At 46.5% G+C, this 19,154-nt stretch overlaps 1 protein-coding gene across 7 annotated transcripts in view; it reads left to right on the plus strand.

Moving 5' to 3' along the window:
• Positions 1-19,154, plus strand: part of REEP1 (receptor accessory protein 1) — a 98,466-nt gene that overhangs the window by 22,965 nt on the left and 56,347 nt on the right. For all 7 annotated transcript variants that reach the window (XM_074992270.1, XM_074992271.1, XM_074992272.1 and 4 more), the window contains exons 2-3: positions 9,233-9,305; positions 12,463-12,539. In XM_074992270.1, coding sequence (XP_074848371.1) covers positions 9,233-9,305; positions 12,463-12,539 — 150 coding nt within the window. The remainder of the gene's footprint in view (positions 1-9,232; positions 9,306-12,462; positions 12,540-19,154) is intronic.

Genomic DNA, 19,154 nt, shown 5'->3' on the forward strand with positions numbered 1-19,154 from the left:
CATGTGTCCCCGACATGCACGTTGCCTCTGCCCAGGGGTGCTAAATATCCACACCCCTCAGCAACACAGGTAAACCGGCCTACCTCCTCCCAGTGCTACATGCAACTGTGCCAGCGTGCCATTGCCCCTCTGTGAAAGGGGATTCACATACCTGCCAGGTGAGGATTGAGAAGGAGTGTTTTGTGGTTTAAAAATACTAAGAGTTGTTAATCAACAGGCCTACCAATGGGGATGGGACAAAGGGGACAATCACCCCCAGGCCTGGCATTTCAGAGGGGTCCAAAGCTCCAAACACCATGGCAGCCAAATTTCTGGGCCCCTTTGGAACACTGTGTAGCTCTGTGCACCGCGCCATGGGCATCTCAGAAGGCATGTGTGGGTAGGGCAGGGCTGACTATCCCAAGCCCTGCCCCTTCTGCCCTTGGTCCCACCCCCCTCCTGGGCCCTGGTGCCTGTTGGTGCTGCTGTTAATCAACCATATTTCTGCAGAAGGGTCCTTTTGCGCAGTCATGATCTTTAAAAGCTCCTTTGGGTTAGGGGGTAATAGAAATGAATTCTCACTGAATCCAGCCTTGTGTGTTTGCTCTGTGTCTAGCATGGGTGAGCCCTTTGAAGACTGTGGAGATTAGCATCTTTCCTTGGCCCCACTTGGGTGACTGCCTGGAAAAGGGCAGGGTTTTTTCTAGCATTTAAGGGCTGATTTTAGGAATTAATGTTAGAGCTTTTTTCCCAAAGTGCTAAGACAGCCGCTTAGATCAGGTCTCAGTTCAGAGTGAGGCAGCATTTACAGCAGCTTTCATTTCTAGCCCTTTCAAAATGACCAGATCTTGGCTTTTAGCTTTGTGTATGAATAATTCAATTTATATGCAAGACTCTTGGCTATAGCAAAACCATGATGCATTGTTCTGTTACAAAGTGCATGTCGTAGAGCATTGCGTTCAGCATTGAGGTAGATAAGCTGCTGGTGGTCTTATTCTAACTGTGGTTTCATGGAAGAGTAGAGCTTGCTAAAGCTTTACTGTAAAGCTGGTACATTTAATAGAGGCAATGGGCAATAAAGCATCATAGGGGTTTATGCTTCTAATACGTGGCTGTAAACTCAGATAAGGGGAAATCTAGCTGTCCATTTGCTAGCCTAGAGGCATTATCTAGGCAGTACAGCTGAAAGGAAGATGAGTTCGTAAATAGTCTTTTCAGCTCCTTTTTAAAATGCTTTGCTAACGTAAGTCCAGACCAAACACATATAGTGTGATGAAGAAGACACTTGTGGCGCTGTTTTTTTTTTTTGCATTTGTTTTGTTTTGTATGTATGCCCTGAATCTATGTATGCTACTTATATGTCTGTATCATGTTTGTAGGTGAAGTTATAGATTTTAGTTATGTAGTTGTATTAGCAATGCTTCAGTGCTAAGCTTCACAATGGGAGGTGTGAACTCAGCCCCAGCCAGGACACTGGGCTAAAAAATGGGGTGGAAACCAGGTGCTCAGATGTCGAATCCACATCCCAGATGCTTGGGACTTGTCAGTGGGCTACAGCCCACTGGTCAAGTGACCTGGTCTGAGCAAAGGAATTGAAATTGGATGCCCATACTTCATTTCCACCTGCCATGCAAATGACTGGGACATACTTCCAAAACCAGCGACCAATGGCAGTTTTTAACAACAGCTCACCAGGGTCAGGTGGGACTGACCCTCAAGAGACTATGGGAAGAAAAAAGGGCTTTGTCCCAGAACACAAAGGGGGAACCATGATGTGGACTGGCATTGTCCATCTTGGATCTTTTTGTCTTTTAGTACCTGTGCCTGTATCCAAGGGTCCATGTTCCAGCATGTGGACCCCAGTGGACCGGATCTACATTTCTCCAGTAACTAAAACTATGTAACCTGAAATGGACTTTCAGAGACCTTCAAGAATCAGCAAATAACACCACTGGCCTGCATCAATAGCGATAAATGATATATGCAAAATATTGCTTTAACAATTTTTCTCTCTAACCCCGTTCTTTATTATTATTAGTTAAAATATTTTTAACCCGCCTTTCTGTTTCAAATATGCGAGGCAGCTTACAAAACTTTTTCAAAACATAAACATATATAAAAAGATTTAAAAATATAAAACTCCAAAAGGACATAAAACCTACTAAAAACATCTCAAAAGAAAGATCAAATACACAAACTCAAACACCTATAAAAGCCTGAGTAAAACAGGTGGCTTTAACCTGGTACCGAAACAATGTTAATGTTGGTGCCATGTGAATATCCTGAGGCGGAGAATTCCACAGCCTGGGAGCAAAGCCTGAGAAGGCCCTGTTCTGTGTTGATGTTCATGTTATCTCCCTAAGATATTTAGATCTGAACGATTTGGGCTTTGGTGTGATGTTTTGGGTAAGATCCAAGTATATATTGACCTGGGACTGTGACTGGACCCGTTAGCCGTGTCTACACGTGCACACTACTTCGAAGTAGCGGCACTAACTTCGAAATAGCGCCCGTCACGGCTACACGCGCCGGGCGCTATTTCGAAGTTAACTTCGACGTTAGGCGGCGAGACGTCGAAGTCGCTATCCTCATCAGGAGATGGGGATAGCGCTGTACTTCGACGTTCAACGTCGAAGTAGGGACCGTGTAGTCATTGCGCGTCCCGCAACTTCGAAATAGCGGGGTCCGCCATGGCGGCCATCAGCTGAGGGGTTGAGAGATGCTCTCTCTCCAGCCCCTGCGGGGCTCTATGGTCACCGTGGGCAGCAGCCCTTAGCCCAGGGCTTCTGGCTGCTGCTGCTGCAGCTGGGGATCCATGCTGCAGGCACAGGGTCTGCAACCAGTTGTCGGCTCTGTGTATCTTGTGCTGTTTAGTGCAAGTGTGTCTGGGAGGGGCCCTTTAAGGTAGCGGCTTGCTGTTGAGTCCGCCCTGTGACCCTGTCTGCAGCTGTGCCTGGCACCCTTATTTCGATGTGTGCTACTTTGGCGTGTAGATGTTCCCTCGCAGCGCTTATTTCGATGTGGTGCTGCGCAACGTTGAAGTTAAACATCGACGTTGCCAGCCCTGGAGGACGTGTAGACGTTATTCATCGAAATAGCCTATTTCGATGTTGCTACATCGAAATAAGCTACTTCGATGTAGGCTTCACGTGTAGACGTAGCCTTTGGGGCCTGGAAGAATCTGTGTGGATTTGGCGAAATAGGTTTAATAACCTCTCACCTGAATTTGGGGGTTGTTGGTCTGGTTGACACAGCAGCTGGGAACTCTGTGGGTTTGCTTTTGTGGCCTTTGGCTCGCCCGTGGGGCTGGCAGAGGTACTGTTGTGGCTGATTGTATTTGCTTTAGTAAGAAGGAAATCCCAGCCTAGGACTGTAAGTGGCCTGGATTTTAAGCAAAGATACCTTGGATTGATTTCACTAGCTGCACCCCGAAATCCCATCCTATTACAATTGGTGAAGTGTGATTTCCTTTATTAAAACCATATTGACTCTTCACCACCAAGTCATTAATTTTGGTGTCAGACAATTCTGTTCTTCGCTGTATTTTCAACCAACTTACTCGGTCCTGACGTTAAATTTACTGGCCTGTAATTGCCAGGTTAGCCTCTGTAGCCCCTTTTTTAAAAATTGGCATCTAGTTCACGATCCTTCAGTCATCTGGTATAGAAGCTGATTTAAATGATAGATTCTGTACCACAGTTAATAACTCCATTGGATTTACACCATAAACCCTTCAGGGCAGGAGCTGTCTTTCATGTTTTTTTTAATCTGTGCAAAGCCCTGTGTAAATTGAGGGCACTCTGCAAAAATCATGTCATACTAATAATAATGATCACAAGCCTATTGGCACCCTTGTTGGCAGCCTCAGCAAGGAATCCTGGCACCAAAACAATTCAGCTGTCAGTGAGTACTATAAGGAGCATATGCTGCCCAACAAATATGTTGAGACGACTAAAATATTTCGGCAATTAAAGAATGTATCCAGGCCCTTATTGAAGTAGAAGTTCTTAGTCTTGGCTGCCTTGTGCTAGTGATATGGAAACATCAGCTAGTCACAAAAAAGGCTTGCTGTGTTTGTCTGGTTTGTCCTACAGCGCTCTAAAGAATGTGCCCCGCCACACAAATATCTAGAGGCTCTGATGAGAGAGAAACCAAAAAAGGAAAGCTTGACTGGTTTCTGAGGTCAGTGGCTGTATGGGCCAGATACTTCAAAAGCCATAGGCATAAAATTACTTACACTAAGAAGCTCTGATGCACAGGGAGGAGCTTATGAGCCCAGCCCCACATCCGCTGAAGTCAGTGGGTCTTTCCACGTGAGTAACTCTGTGCACGTTTGTAGGATCAGCACCAGGACCTTGTTCAGGGAGCCAGCATAGTGTGGTGGTTTGAGTTTTGCATGTGAAGCAAGGCTTGTCTGAGTTCTAATCCCAGCGCTCATGCTGGCTCTCAGATTAGAGGGTTATTGTAAGAGGGTGATCTGTCAGGCTGAAGACTGAGGCCAGCCAATCCTGTTTGATTATCAGACTCAGGTGGGAAGGGATCAGGTGATCTCTGTGAAGGCTGAGGGCTAGGCTACATTTATCCCTGGTCTGATGTGCCAGAGGTGATCTTCCAGGGCTCAGTGTAGTGGGTCCACCATGAAAATGCTAAACTGAATGCTGAGGGAACCCCTGTCAACGCTGGGTGCTTCTTGATGTCAACCTCCTGCCTTGGGGACAGTTGAGGCGCAATCAGCAGAGAGTCGCGCAGAAGTATAACCTGCCATGTCTTGCTTACAAAACTTTTATCAAAGCATTCCAGGATAACGTTTGCTTATGTAACCCTTCTGTTAATGCCAGGTACCTGCCAGAAGGGCCGGGTTCAGCTCCTAGGGGGTTCCTGTCAAGGGTACAACCAACCGGCTAACCCCCACCCAGTGGCCTGGGACAATCGCACCCCACTTGCTGGTTGCCTGTAAGGCAGTTCTCCCCCCCCGCCTCACAAGCACGGAGTCTAAGATAGAAACAGCTTATTTAATGACCATAACCTACCCCAAGTTGACGGTGACATATGCAGTATATCTAAGCAAAGGAGAGACAAACCCCTTTAACAAGATACCATCCCCAGACGCGATAGAACCAAGTCTCTTGCTGGGGCTCTTGGCCTTTACCCCACACACAGTTACAGGGTGTACCTCTCGCGGTGCAGTCCCAGACCCAGCGCCCACAGATACATCACCAGGGCAGTACTAACTGTCCACTTGTCTGCAGCATCCCACTGACTGCCACCTGCTGGCCGCTGGCTACTCTTCCTACCAGCTGGTCTGCCAGTCGTGCCATCCGCTGCTCCCCCTACTGGTCACCGTCATCCACCGCTCCTCCTACCAGCCGCCCACTAGTTGCCATTGTCCGCTGCTCCCTTACCGGCTGCCGTCCAGTCGCCATTATCTGCCACTCCTCCTACCAGCCGCCCGTCGTCATCTGCCGCTGCTCCCTTACCAGCTGCCCACTGGTTGCTCTCTTCCGCCACTCTTCCTACCAGCCACCCGCCAGTTGCCATCATGCACTGCTGCTCCTACCAGCTGCCTGCCAGCATCTGCTGGGTATTGCCTTGAGGCAGAACCCTGTGATTTCAGCTCTGCATGGCCTCAGCAGCCACTCTGTGATTTCATCTCTATAGCCGCGTCTACACGTGCCAGCTACTTCGAAGTAGCCGCGCCAACTTCGAAATAGCACCTGCCATGTCTACACGTGGCGAGCGCTATTTCGAAGTTGACATCGACGTAAGGTGGATGACGTAAGGCGGCGAGACGTCAAAGTCGCTATCCTCATGAGGAGATGGGAATAGCGCCCTACTTCGACGTTGAACGTCGAAGTAGGGCACGTGTAGCCGATCCACGTCCTGCAACATCGAAATAGCGGGGTCCGCCATGGCGGCCATCAGCTGAGGGGTTGAGAGACGCTCTCTCTCCAGCCCCTGCGGGGCTCTATGGTCACCGTGTGCAGCAGCCCTTAGCCCAGGGCTTCTGGCTGCTGCTGCTGCAGCTGGGGGTCCATGCTGCATGCACAGGGTCTGCAACCAGTTGTTGGCTCCGTGGATCTTGTGCTGTTTAGTGCAAGTGTGTCTGGGAGGGGCCCTTTAAGGGAGCGGCTTGCTGTTGAGTCCGCCCTGTGACCCTGTCTGCAGCTGTTCCTGGCACGCTTATTTCGATGTGGGCTGCTTTGGTGTGTAGACGCTCCCCTGCAGCACCTAATTCGATGTGGTGCTGCCCAACATCGACGTTGAACGTCAATGGCACCAGCCCTGGAGGACGTGTGGATGTTATTCATCGAAATAGTTTATTTCAATTTCACTACATCAAAATAAGCTATTTCAATGTAGCATTCACATGTACACGTAGCTTATGTGGCCTTAGCAGCCACTTCGTAATTTCAGCTCTTAATATTTCCCCTACTATCCAGCTCTATCTTTCAACAGGTAGGGAAAGCTAGTTAAGCCAAACTTATAGCTATATGGCCAAGGCATAGGCAGAACCACAGCACTCAACTAATACCCCTCCCCCTCCTCCCTTACAAGGCTTTAAACCAGGGAGCCCTGGGTAATCAGTGTCTTATGCAGCTATGGCAACTGCCCTGTGCCCCACAACAACCCAGAGCATTGGTGAGATCCCACAACTCCCACACTGAGTGTCAGCATAAATTGTGATTTTACAACAATGTGTTTACAACAGACAAAATCTCATGGCTCACTTGCTACCCATTAGACTTTGCCTGAAAGGTATCGCACATGCACACCTTTGCATTCTCATGCAAATGATCTCTGGGAGACACATTCCTCCCAGCCTTCAGCAGCACTGCCTTCCTGCTGCCACATTGCTTACACTTTTTTTACAACAGTGTCACACCGTGGACTCATATTTAGCTTGTCAGCTTTCAGGACCTGTAGATCGCTTTCTGCAGTTTTCCTTCTTAGACTCAGCCTTCTGATAGCAGGGGGTGAGGTCTCTTCTGCTGCAATACCACAATTTTTGGTTGCACCTCCTTCCTTCCTTCCTTCCACCCCACCAGGCCTACTTAGGTGAGTATTGGGGAAGGGTAGTGAAGGTGGTACTTCCTCCCCCAGCCCTGCTGTCCGGGGCTGAGCCTGGATCCCTGATACCCACTTTGTAGTTAAGGAGGCAGAGAGGTTAAGGGAGTTTATCATGGTCACACAGAATCAGCAGGACTAGGACCAGGTTTCCTACTCCATGGCTCAGACTATTAAATCACAACTGCCTGGGTGACGCACACACTCTCTGTATTGCCAGCAAAATCTGAAGCATGTTACAATAACCACCACAGCAAGGCACATCAACCTATTAATTATCCTGTATATTTTGGGTAAACAAAACAGTAAGGGCTTCTCTTCCCCCATAGGAAAATTTCCAAGTATGTGCCATATATAACTGTGTTCCAGCGATTCTGTAAACTCCCTTACCTCTAAGACTAAGTTAGTTTCTGTTATTGGCATAAACTGAGAAAGCAAATATAAATCATCAGATGTCGGAATCTCTGCAGGAAACAAGCATGAGATAGCAACCTGCTGGAGAGGGAGGGAATGGACTGGGATGGAAATGATGAGCTTTTATAAATAACGTGTGTGTTGGGCGCAGGGAGGATCCATTTATCTGCATGGTCATTCTTCTGAGCTGGGCAGAGAAGCTCTGCCCCTTTCAGCATTTATCTTCACTGGACCAAGTCCCACTACCATTGATGTCAGTGGAAAATTTGCTTTTAGCTTCAATGAGAATAGTATCAGGACTATTGTGTGTGTCGCCCCTGCCTTAACAGCACTGCTGTTTAAGATATTTCAAGGGAGAACAATTAATGTGTTTTCCCAGAATTTTCTCTCTGGGCATATTATCTAATCCCTGCATACAGCACATCTCTGATCAATGAAATAGCTTCAGTGATTTCAGTTTCCAGCAGCTGTTTCTGAACCTAGTATGAACTATCCACAGTACACTGAGTTCAGTGGCTGCTTTTCTGAAGTTGGCATAATAATTTAACAAAACCCAAAGCATGCGACAGTGGGCATGATAAATACCCAGCAAATTGTGCTAGCTCAGTGCTTTGCAAATCAAGACAGTGTGCAGTCTCACCATGATCTTTTGCAAATGCTTTCGTGAAGACAGCTCTGGGAGGGACAATTGCGTGCTGCATAGAGGAGAGTATATTTTTAATTTCTCATCCATGAAATGGACATAAATGTAGTTGAGTCCTTCAGAGGGGGGATATAATTGGCAAAATGGAAAAGTTAGTATCAAGTTAGTAGAGATCTAAGGTGAGCTTTTGAAACAATGAGCTTTTATACACCCAAAGAACAATGGAAATGCTTACATGAAATAAAAAAAAAAGTCCAGTGGAAATATATATATATTTTAAAAATGTAGTCAATATTCTCCTGCTCACTTTTCAACCCAAACATGGTAGTATCCTGCAGTTGCAGGAGAAATTGACCAAAACCTGTCTAGAAACAAATGAAAATGGCCAGTCTGTTTTCAGGGTATACACTTCAAGAAATGATGAGTAAAGGGAACAAGCAGCACAAACAGAGGAAAGGAGATTTTGAAACATTCCCTCACTTTTTAGATTATAAGGTGCTAGTAGTAACTTAAGGATTCTTTTATTTGCTTATTTAAACAGCTCAGTGATTTTGAACCTGGCAGAGTTAATGTCAATGGGACTATGGAAGATTCCTCCTGCCCTGATCTGAACATGGGATTGGGCCTTAATATTGTCAAACTAAAACCAGGTGTCATCTGAGCCCCATTTTGTCCCTTTTCCCCTCTAAAGAAAGTTCAGATAAAAAGTTCCCATTTGGTCCCATCTTTAGAACAACTAATGTCCCTTCTTGGCTATGTGCTGATAAGATTATTTTAAAAATATGGTTACCTTTTCCTTTGGGTGTATTTTTCTGACTTGTTTTCATGCTTCTGTATAACTTTTTGATACGTTTCAGCAGTCTGTTAAGTGTAATGAAGCCTCAAAGTGACAGTCACAAAAAAGGGAAAATAATTTTAGTTCTTGTGAACCAACCATAAAATTGGCAATGAGGCAGGATCAACCCTGTATTATAGAGGTCACATAGGAATTCAGGCAATGTATTGTAGCCTTAGATCAGAACCTACTAACACTTTCTACGGTTCTAGAAAGTGCAGCTAACAGATGCAAAAATACTTCCCTGTGTCAGAAAATCAAGCTTCTCCATTTCTTTTTTTTTCTTTCTCTTTCAGGATTATATTTGGCACTCTTTATCCTGCTTATTATTCTTACAAAGCTGTAAAATCAAAGGATATTAAAGAATATGTAAGTAATGTTTTTATTTACTGTGTTGTATTTTATGGTATCTGATTATCACATTTTAAAGTTGCTACCTATATGCCAGGGGAGCCTGTAAACAAGGCCTGGTAGAAATCTGACATGTAGGCTGCTGAATATAGCTGTAGGTTGAAAGTTAGTGGACTTGGGTTCTCTTCCTAGTTCTACTTGTAATCTTTGACAAGTTGCTTATGCTGCCATGTAGTTGCATAATTGTACTTGCATGGCTGATCTCGAAAGATGCCTGATACCCATACCGGAGATAGTTCTGCTTTGCTCATTAAACTGTAGGAGGGCAGAACACAATGAAGCTTCTTCAAAAGACCCTGGGATCTTTGGCTAATCACTCACAAGAGGGCTCGCAGTGGTGGGAACAGGCAAAGCAAAAGTACATGTGGCTGTGACTATCTTTCAGGAAGCAGAGACCCTTTCTTTCCAAAGCAGCAGCTCAGCCCCCCTAGCGGCATGGCCTCTTTATAAAAACTTTTGGCTGGCAAATTGGGCGGAGCTGGCGTTTTTCCTAGGAGAATACCTCTGGTCCTAGTGTCTCCTAGACTTTTGTTAGTGGAAGTGGGATATGGGAGAAACTTGACTACACGTGCCCCTTCTGTGTCTCACAGAGTTGTACCACCTGTCACAGTCTTATTTTCTATCTAAACCCTACTGAATATTGCAGAGCCATCAGGTATTTAATCTTCAAATATCTGAGCACTTCAATGCTGATAAGCCCATTTCTATGTCCTGGTGACAGCTTTGACAATTATCTTAGCATGTCCTTAGCACAGGGTCAGGCTGTGACTTGGAGTGGCTGTTGAGATTCTTCCAGTTGAGTGTTTCCATGGTGAGATTAGTTCTTTACATCTGAAAGTATTAACTTGTCTTGAGTATTGTAAGCAAACCAGATGAAGGCTGACAGATCTGCCTGGTATGTGAAGCAAAATGTACTTGCAGGGTTGACCCTACTGTACCTCTCCAGCTATAGCAATCTGCTTTGACAAGCTGGCAGTTCAAATAAAGTCACCACCAAGTGGCTCGTAATTAAAGTCTTTGTTTCTGGATCACCTTTTATCTAAAGGCCTGGCCCGTGCTTGGAAGTTGTATTTGTTGTAACTGTGTCAGTGAGGAAAGTGCTTTTCCTTTAGCACAGATGTTCCCAACTTTTTGACTCATGCAGACCCTCAGTTGCCCCCCAAACTGTTCACAGGCCCTTAACCACCCCCCAAACCATTTGCGGACCCTCATCAAAACCAATTCTAGCCACTATGAACACTTCATTAATGAAACAGGAAACCACGACATAGATTTTGGACCGCAATTAATAACATTATTGAGAGATACTTTATTTTAAAATGATAATTGAGTGTAACTTTGAAAATGTATTTAGATCCTGTTTTCTATGATCGCTTTAGTTATCGTTTATCTTTTTCATGGGCCGTCTGCAGAACCGCCCCCACAGCTACTGCTTTAACCAATAGAGTTCTACCAATACAAGTCCTTGGTGTATGGTGCCCGCTCTCTGGTTTTCTAGTGGATCACCTAGCCATAAAGTGGTCCTGGCAATTCCAGTCAGCACCATTGACAGAGCCAGGAAAAACCTGGCTGTCAGTGCAGTGGGGCAGCCTGCTCCCTGGTGGGCCCTGCGCAGTGTCTGGTGTGTCCCTCCAAGCTGCTAGGTGTAGGAGCGGCCACAGGGGCCCTCACTCTGAACACCAACTCCACAGCTCCCATTGGCTGGGAACTGCAGCCAGTGGGAGTTGCGGGAGTGGTGCCTGTGGGTGGGGGCGGCATGCAGAGCCACTGGCCACTTCTCTGGCGAGGAGCTGGAAGAACATGTCACCGCTTTCCAGGAGCTGCCTGAGGTCAGTGCCACCTAGAACCTACATCCCGAATCCCTGCTCATGCGCCAGTTTGGAACACCGCCCCACCTGCACCCAAACGCCTGTCCAAAACCTGCACCCTAACCCCCTGCCCTAGCCCAGAGCCTCTCCTGAACTCCAACCCCCTGCTCCAGCTCAGAGCCACCTCTTGCATACCAAACTCTTCATCTCGGGCCCTATCCTAGAGCCCACAACCCAAGCTGGAGCCCTCACCCCCTCCTGCACCTCAATGCTCTGCTCCAGCCCAGACACTGCTCCAGCCCTGTGAAAATGAGTGAGTGAGTGATGGGGTGGGAGGAGTGAGTGGGGACAGGACCTTGTAAAAGGGCAAACGGGTTCGGTTTTCTTCAGCTAGAAAGTTGGCAGCCTTACTTTGAGTGGATGCAATTATAGCAATATAATGGTACCTTATGCCGGTATTGCTTACACCCTTTTCCATATGGGAATGTTATACAGGTTGAACCTCTCTAGTCTGGAACTCTCTCGCCAGCAACGTCCATAATCTGGCATGATTTTAGTTCACCGGACGACCACTTATCATGGGCATGGCCAAGTTTCCTGGTGTCCCATAAAGTTTGTTTCCAGCCACCAGTCCTGGCTCTCAGTGTTGTGTGCTGTTATTTAGCTGTAATTTACCCCTAGATGCCTTTTAAGAGCTCAGCAAGCAGTGGAGGTGTTGGTAATATGCTAGACCAGTGGTTCTCAGCCTCAGGGGGTACTCAGAGGTCTTTCAGGGGATACTCATCTCATCTAGTTCAGCGTTTCTTCACCTGCGGGTAGTCACAGGATGGGTTGTGGGGAGTCTCAAGTGCAGGGCTAGCATTGGGGGGTGGCAGGCAGGGTAGTGGCCTGGGGTTCCTTGCTACGGGGGGCCCATAAAGCTAAGTGACATGTTTCAGCCGCATTGGCTGGGGTTCAGGCTTCTCGCAAATGAAAAACAGGCCGAAGTGTCACAATGAAATGTAACTGCAAATACTTATATTCCAATTGTTTATTTTAGAATTATATGGTAAAACGAGAAAGTAAATAATTGGCCAGTAATAGTGTGTTTGATTTGGTAAGTAAGGGTAAAATGAGAAAGTAAGTGATTTGCCAGTAATATTGGATTACATTAGACAGGTCGGAGTGCCCTGCTAATTGCTGGGATGAAAAGCAGGGCCGGGTGTAGAAAGTTTGCTCCCCCTGCTATAGATGAGTAAAATGCCATCACTGTACATGTCTGCCTTGCGCACGTGGTACATGGTTACAGGACTGATTTCTCTTTTCAGGTAAAATGGATGATGTACTGGATCATATTTGCACTCTTCACGACAGCTGAGACTTTCACAGATCTCTTCCTTTGCTGGTGAGCCTCAGAGCGAGGTGGGGCATTTGTAATGAGAGGGAGAGGACAACAGAATGTTTATGAGGGAACAGAGCTCCAGAGAGAGGATTGTAATGCTGTGTCACTTCCCAAGCGAGGGGTTAAATGTCACTGCATGTTTTGCTTGGAGGACCAGCCCTTCCTCTCTTAGCTCTGCCAGAATTAGTGGCTGGGAAATACTAATGACAGGGGAACAGTGCAGATGCCCGTGAGAAAGTGGTTGGAACAGGGGAAAGTTTGATGAAGGTCTATCACTGTCAACAGAGGACAGCTGAGCCAGCAGCCCTCTTCTGCTGTGGGCAGTGGTGCAGGGGTTGGGATTGAGCCAGGCTTCTGGAAGGGGTGGAATATGAGTACACAAAACGGGAAACGGAAGCATGAGTGAGGGGAAAAGGGGAAGAGGCAGAGCAAATGGGGAAAGGGAAGGAGAGAAGGAAGAGATGGAAGGGGGAAGAAGGGAGAAGAGGATCTGAACAAGAGTAGGACAAACCCCTTTAACTTTTTTTCTTCCTAACATTTTCTGATCCCGACTGTAACCCCGCGGTTATGTGGGTTAAGTGTAACCCAGTGTGCTATGTGTTCCCCTCTGTGCCTGTGTAACCCACACCAGGCAGTGGCAGCTAGACTACTTACATAGGCTGTTTCTACACAGGCCACTTCCTTCGGAAGTGACATGCTAATACACAGAGCGAAAGATGCTAATGAGGCGTGGATGCAAATTCCCTGTGCCTCATTAGCATAACGTCACGTGATTTGGATTCCAGAAGACCATTCTTCTGGACTCTAAAACACCGTGTAGAAGTGTGACCCCCGGGGGGGGGGGGGCTTCCAGAAGGAAGTCCATCTTCTGGACGCCTCTTCTTCCCAAGAAGAAGGGGCCTCCGGAAGAAGCGTGTCCTTCCAGAAATCCCCCCCGGGGTTGTGCTTCTACATGGCATTTTGGAGTCCGGAAGAACGGTCTTCTGGACTCCAAATCATGTGATATTGTGCTAATGAGGTGCAGGGAATTTGCATCCACGCCTCCTTAGCATCTTTCGCTCCATGTTTTAGCATGTAGAAACACCCATAAAGAACAAGGCTCCTCTCCAGCCTTAGCTGAGAAGCAGCCAGCTTTTAGCTCTAACTGTAGAGGCTCCTGCACTAAGCTCCAGAGGTCCCAGCTTTGAGTCTGCCTGTGGGCTGTTATGCCTGCTCCACAGAGAATAAGTCTCTTCCAGCCCCAGTAAAGAGAGTAGCTGTTTTGGCTGACACACTGGGAATCTACAGAGGTAGAAGCATGAGCTGCTAACGCTCGAGTTAGACGCCAGTGTTTTCTAGCTGGGGCTGCCGCAGATTTATATTCAGAGTAGGCACAGAGGGGCATGTAACACACACTCCACAGTGTGTTCCAGTAGTAGGCTGGGTTCTTTGTTCCTGATCTATCCTTTTTCCTTTGGGATAAATATTTGGGTGGATAGGGAGCACAGAGGAAAGCGAGACTGTGTTTGCAAAGGGGCCTGGCCTGTGCACCCTATAGCTTCCTCCCAGTCTGTTCTCATCCAGGGGCTTAGAAAAGGAGGAACGCAGGCCATTGTGCACAGGGGTGTTGAAGTCAGTACAAACTTTGGGTACTCAGCACCTCAGCAGATCAGGCCTCTAAGGAATGAACCCAAAGCCTAGTGACGTCAGGGGAAAAACTCCCGTGGGCTTTGGAATTAAGCCAGGTAGATGGAGGCCTAACTTCAGGCATATTTTCACCACTCTTATGTAGCCTGATCTAAAGCCCATTGATGTCTATGGAAACCAGAGATGCCAGTGGGCTTTGCATCAGGTGCTTAACCCGTATATAACCTACATATCTACGTGTGGTTAACTGTCCCATGTTGTGGTACCTAGAGTGCGTCACAGAGAAAGCATAAGGGTCTTTTACAGCCTAGGCTGAGTGCTAGCTGACCTTGAGCTCAAGCTGTGAAGGTTCCTGCACTGAGGTCCCAGGTTCAAGTCCCCCTCTAGGTAGTTACACTTACACAGGTATCTCACCAAGGGCCCAGAGCTGCGAGGTACCAGCCCTCTGCAGGGAGCAATGGGAATTTCAGGGTGCTCACTGTCACACAGCTGGAGGAATTACATCAGAGTGCTCTTTCACTCCTAGTGGAGCCTGATCCTCTAGGTGTGACTGGAACTTATTCACAGATCTGAGCTAGCTTGTGTGGCGGAGCAGCAGCAAAGATGCCGCAGTGCAAGTTACAGCATAAGCTAGCCACTCAAGTAATTGCGTGATGTTCCAAGTGGGCTTGCATAGCTTTGGCTGCTGTGACATCACTTCTTGGTACCAGAATTCACTAGATGAAAACTAGCATGGGTATGTCGGGATAACCTGCAATCGCACATCCCCTAATTGTGTTGTAGGCATATCCTGAATTGATACAAGTAAACCAACCACAGGACATCTTGGCCGCGTCTACGCGTGCACGCTACTTCAAAGTAGCGGCGCCAACTTCGAAATAGCGCCCGTCACGTCTACACGTGTTGGGCGCTATTTCGAAGTTAACTTCGACGTTAGGCGGCGAGACGTCGAAGTCGCTAACCCCATGAGGGGATGGGAATAGCGCCCTACTTCAACGTTCAACGTCGAAGTAGGGAACATGTAGACGATCCGCGTCCCGCAACATCGAAATAGCGGGGTCCTCCATGGCAGCCATCAGCTGAGGGGTTGAGAGATGCTCTCTCTCCAGCCCCTGCGGGGCTCTATGGTCACTGTGTGCAGCAGCCCGTAGCCCAGGGCTTCTGGCTGCTGCTGCAGCTGGGGATCCATGCTGCATGCACAGGGTCTGCAACTAGTTGTCGGCTCTGTGTATCTTGTGCTGTTTAGTGCAAGTGTGTCTGGGAGGGGCCCTTTAAGGTAGCGGCTTGCTGTTGAGTCCGCCCTGTGACCCTGTCTGCAGCTGTTCCTGGCAGCCTTATTTCGATGTGTGCTACTTTGGCATGTAGACGTTCCCTTGCAGCGCCTATTTTGATGTGGTGCTGCCCAACGTCGACGTTGAACGTCGATGTTGCCAGCCCTGGAGGACGTGTAGGCACTATTCATCGAAATAGCTATTTCGATGTAGCGTGCACGTGTAGACGTAGCCCTTAGCTGTTTAAAATTCTCTGCTTTAAGCCACAGTGCTGTTAGCAAAACGAAGGCACAGCACACACATGGTTGGAGCTTGAGCCCTTCTCAGTAGTTACACATAAAAACTGCCAAATCTGCCATTCTCTCATCTGGCAACGTCCACCATCTGGCAGGACCTGAGAGCCCCGGGGCTGGGAGGAGGAGGGGCCAGCCAGACCAGTGGCAGGAGCCCAAGGCAGGACAACCATAGCCTGTTTGGCTGCTAGGAGGGGCCAGCAGTGGTCCAGGCTGGTGAGCTGGGAGCTCATTGCCTGGGCCATGTGGGAAGCTGTGGCCCCTGGAAACTGTGGCTGGGGCAGAGCAGGAGGTTACAGCTGGAGAGTGGTGGCTTGGACTAGGAGCTGGTGGCTAGGGAGCCTATGTAAGGGGAGAGGAGGTTGGGAAGCCATAGGCAGGGAACCCAGGGCCAGGGTTTGAGACCATCAGTGGGGGCAGAATTAGCCAACCTGCATCCAGCAAAATCCCTGGTCTGGGACTGCTCAGGTCCCAAGGGTGCCGGGTGAGGGAGGTTGAACCTGTAGTCAGGTCTGGATTAAGGGCCTGGAGGTGAGAATTTTTGATGGGCCTACACAACACACTGGAATTCAAAAAAATAACTTTTATGAATTCATAATTTTTTATTTTAAAATAAAACAAAGAGCAAAATGTCAATAACGTTACTTGTCTTGCTTTACAACTTGCAAAATCTGCAATTACAAGATCTAGATCCAATTTGCTCCATAGTTCATTTTCTGTATGGAGAAGAGATGGTGCCCATACCGTGTTCTGGGCCCATACTCAGTCACAGTTCCTCTTCTATGTGCTTTAGTGCAGACAATGATCACTCTTGAGAGCAGTTAGTGACCATCAAGTACAGATAGATTTGCAGTGCTATGGAGAGATTTGGGAATACCTCTATCAGTGAATGTTTATCCATGAGTCGAAACATCAGCAATTCACGTGACTCTTTGCCATCAGCATGGTCTGTGTTAGTACTAGTACACAGTAGCTATGTTTACACTACAGAGGTCTTTCAAAAGAAGATCTTCCGGAAGATCTCTTCTGAAAGAACTTTTTTCAAAAGAGAGCATCCACACAGCTCCTTCTTTTTCCAAAGAATGGGCCAGAGATGGAAAACGAAGACTATTCTTTTGAAAGAAGGGCCTGTGAAGCGTCTACACACATTTTCTTTCAAAAGAAGCTTTCAGAAGGGGCGCTCTTCCTGAAATGGACTCTTTCAAAAGAACTTGCTAATGTAGACACAGCCGATGTGTTTCTGCACAGTGATTGGAACTGGATGACTTCATCTGCAGATCCTTTAAGTCTTGTGCATAAATTTTCACTAACATATTGGCTTTCTCTTTTTGGTCCGCTGTGCTCAAAGTCAGTGACAAAAAATGAAATTTTTCCCTCTTTCTTGAAGCTCACTATATGCCTCCTGTCAGTGATTAAGTGCTGCCAGTAATTTGCCAATTATTGGGAAAAATGTGTGTATTCTGAACCGGCCAGGTGGGGAAGTTTTTCATCTGCATCTTCTGCTTCACCATAATCCCATCTCTTGTTCCATTTCTTTTTTCACCCACGCTCCTCCTGCTTGCAAGAATCATATTTATACAGAAGCTTGCTCTCATTTTCAAACTCCTCAAACTGTGGTCTTAGTGTCTTGACAAATTGTTGTAATAATTTTAGCTTTGCTGTAGCTATATTTAAATCCAGGTTTGCTCTCTGGAGATATTTGCTGGTCTTGTCAAATCTTTCCAAACCTTTTGTCCACAGCTGCACCATGATTCCTATTTCTAGCTGGCAAATAACTGTAACAAGTCCATTTGCTTCTAAGCTTGTTTCAGCTATTTCAGTTTCATCTTCTGCAAGTTAGACAAGGATGTCTTTGATAACTGCATATCCGTTCTGCAAAGCATTAACTGCATCATCATGGGCTGACCATCAAGTGTCTGCAAGCCTCTTGAGTGTTGGTATTCCTGCAAGTTTGAAACTATTCATGAGCAGATTCCAGCAGTGTGTCGATGCAGAGAAAAATACATACAGCTTTTGCACAAAATTAAAAAAAATAGCAACTGGACAACAAGCTACTGCACTTTGTCCCACAAGGTTTACGGAATGTGCACAACAAGGAATGTATTCAGATAGATTGTTTTTTTTCATGAGTCAAAGCTTGCGTTCCTCTGTACTTTCCACTCTTGTTGGAAGCCTTGTCATAAGACTGGCCATGACAATCTTCAGTCTTTCAATACAGATATGATGGTCTTCAAGAAATTTAAGTGTTTTGGCCAGGTTCTCCCCTGTGTGTCCACGAATAGGAATGGACTTGACAAACAGTTCCACTGGGCCATCTGGTAACATAGCGAAATATCAGCTGCGCAGAGTGTGAAATATCAGGGATAGAATCCACACTAACAGCATAGTACTTTGCTTGTTTGATTTCTGCAACAATTTATTTGAGTAAATGTTGGCCAATAGCCTCAATAAACTCATCACATATTGTTGATGATAAGTAAGATGCATGGCCTTTCCCCTTGTTAGTCCGTTCTTCAATACATTTTGCTAGGAATGTATCATATTCTGCTAATAATTCAAGGCACCCCCAATAATTTCTGCTGTGCACAGATCCTACTATTTCATCATTCCTATGAAAAGCAATGCTGCTAGATACAAGCATCTTGATCACACTGAGCATTCTTTGCAGACGGCAGAGCCAGTATTTCTTTTCTGCCTCATGCCACTCTATCCTGCCCTTGTTTATGTGTTCACCACTAAGTTTTCTTCTGAGTATTTCCATTGACTTGGTGTGTAAAGAACTGTTTTCATGGTGACAGAAGTCTCTAGCTGCATGTCTGCAGTCAGAGTACCCATTTGTTGCTAATTGTGCACTTTCATACACATTTGCAAGTAACTTACAAAGAGCACAAAATATTTACCAGTCTCTGGTGAGTAACAGAGCCCATTATGCCACATTGTTTCACTATTTTGTTCACAAAAAAACAATGATTTTGTACAGCGATGCTTGAACTTTTTACTAGGGAATGTTCTTTCAGAAGCATCAGTTACTATCCATGTGCTAATGTTCATTTACCCCTTTCATGCAAAAGTATTCATGCAAACTTTCCGACACATTCTACTTTTCCACATCAGTTGGAAACTCTAGATTCCCAGATTGTTCAACTCAGTTTTCTACTCTAGGTTCTTCACTAGTAATTTCATCTGGAAACTCTCCCAGATCGTTCAACATGGGTTTCTATTCTAGGTTCCCCACTAGCAAATTCACTGCTGCATGCTACTTCTTGGGTATCACTTGGCTCTGAAGCGGGGGTCACAGTCGCTAAGGTATCTGTATCCTTTGCAGTGACTCTGCCTTCACTACTTGTTTGCAAAGAACAAAAGTCAGTAATTTTCTTTTTCATAGCTAACAATTTCTTAATTTTATTCTCTTCCTCTTTCTTCACTTT

Source organism: Carettochelys insculpta, chromosome 4 (assembly GCF_033958435.1).
Source record: "Carettochelys insculpta isolate YL-2023 chromosome 4, ASM3395843v1, whole genome shotgun sequence".
Classification (NCBI taxonomy): Eukaryota; Metazoa; Chordata; order Testudines; family Carettochelyidae; genus Carettochelys; species Carettochelys insculpta.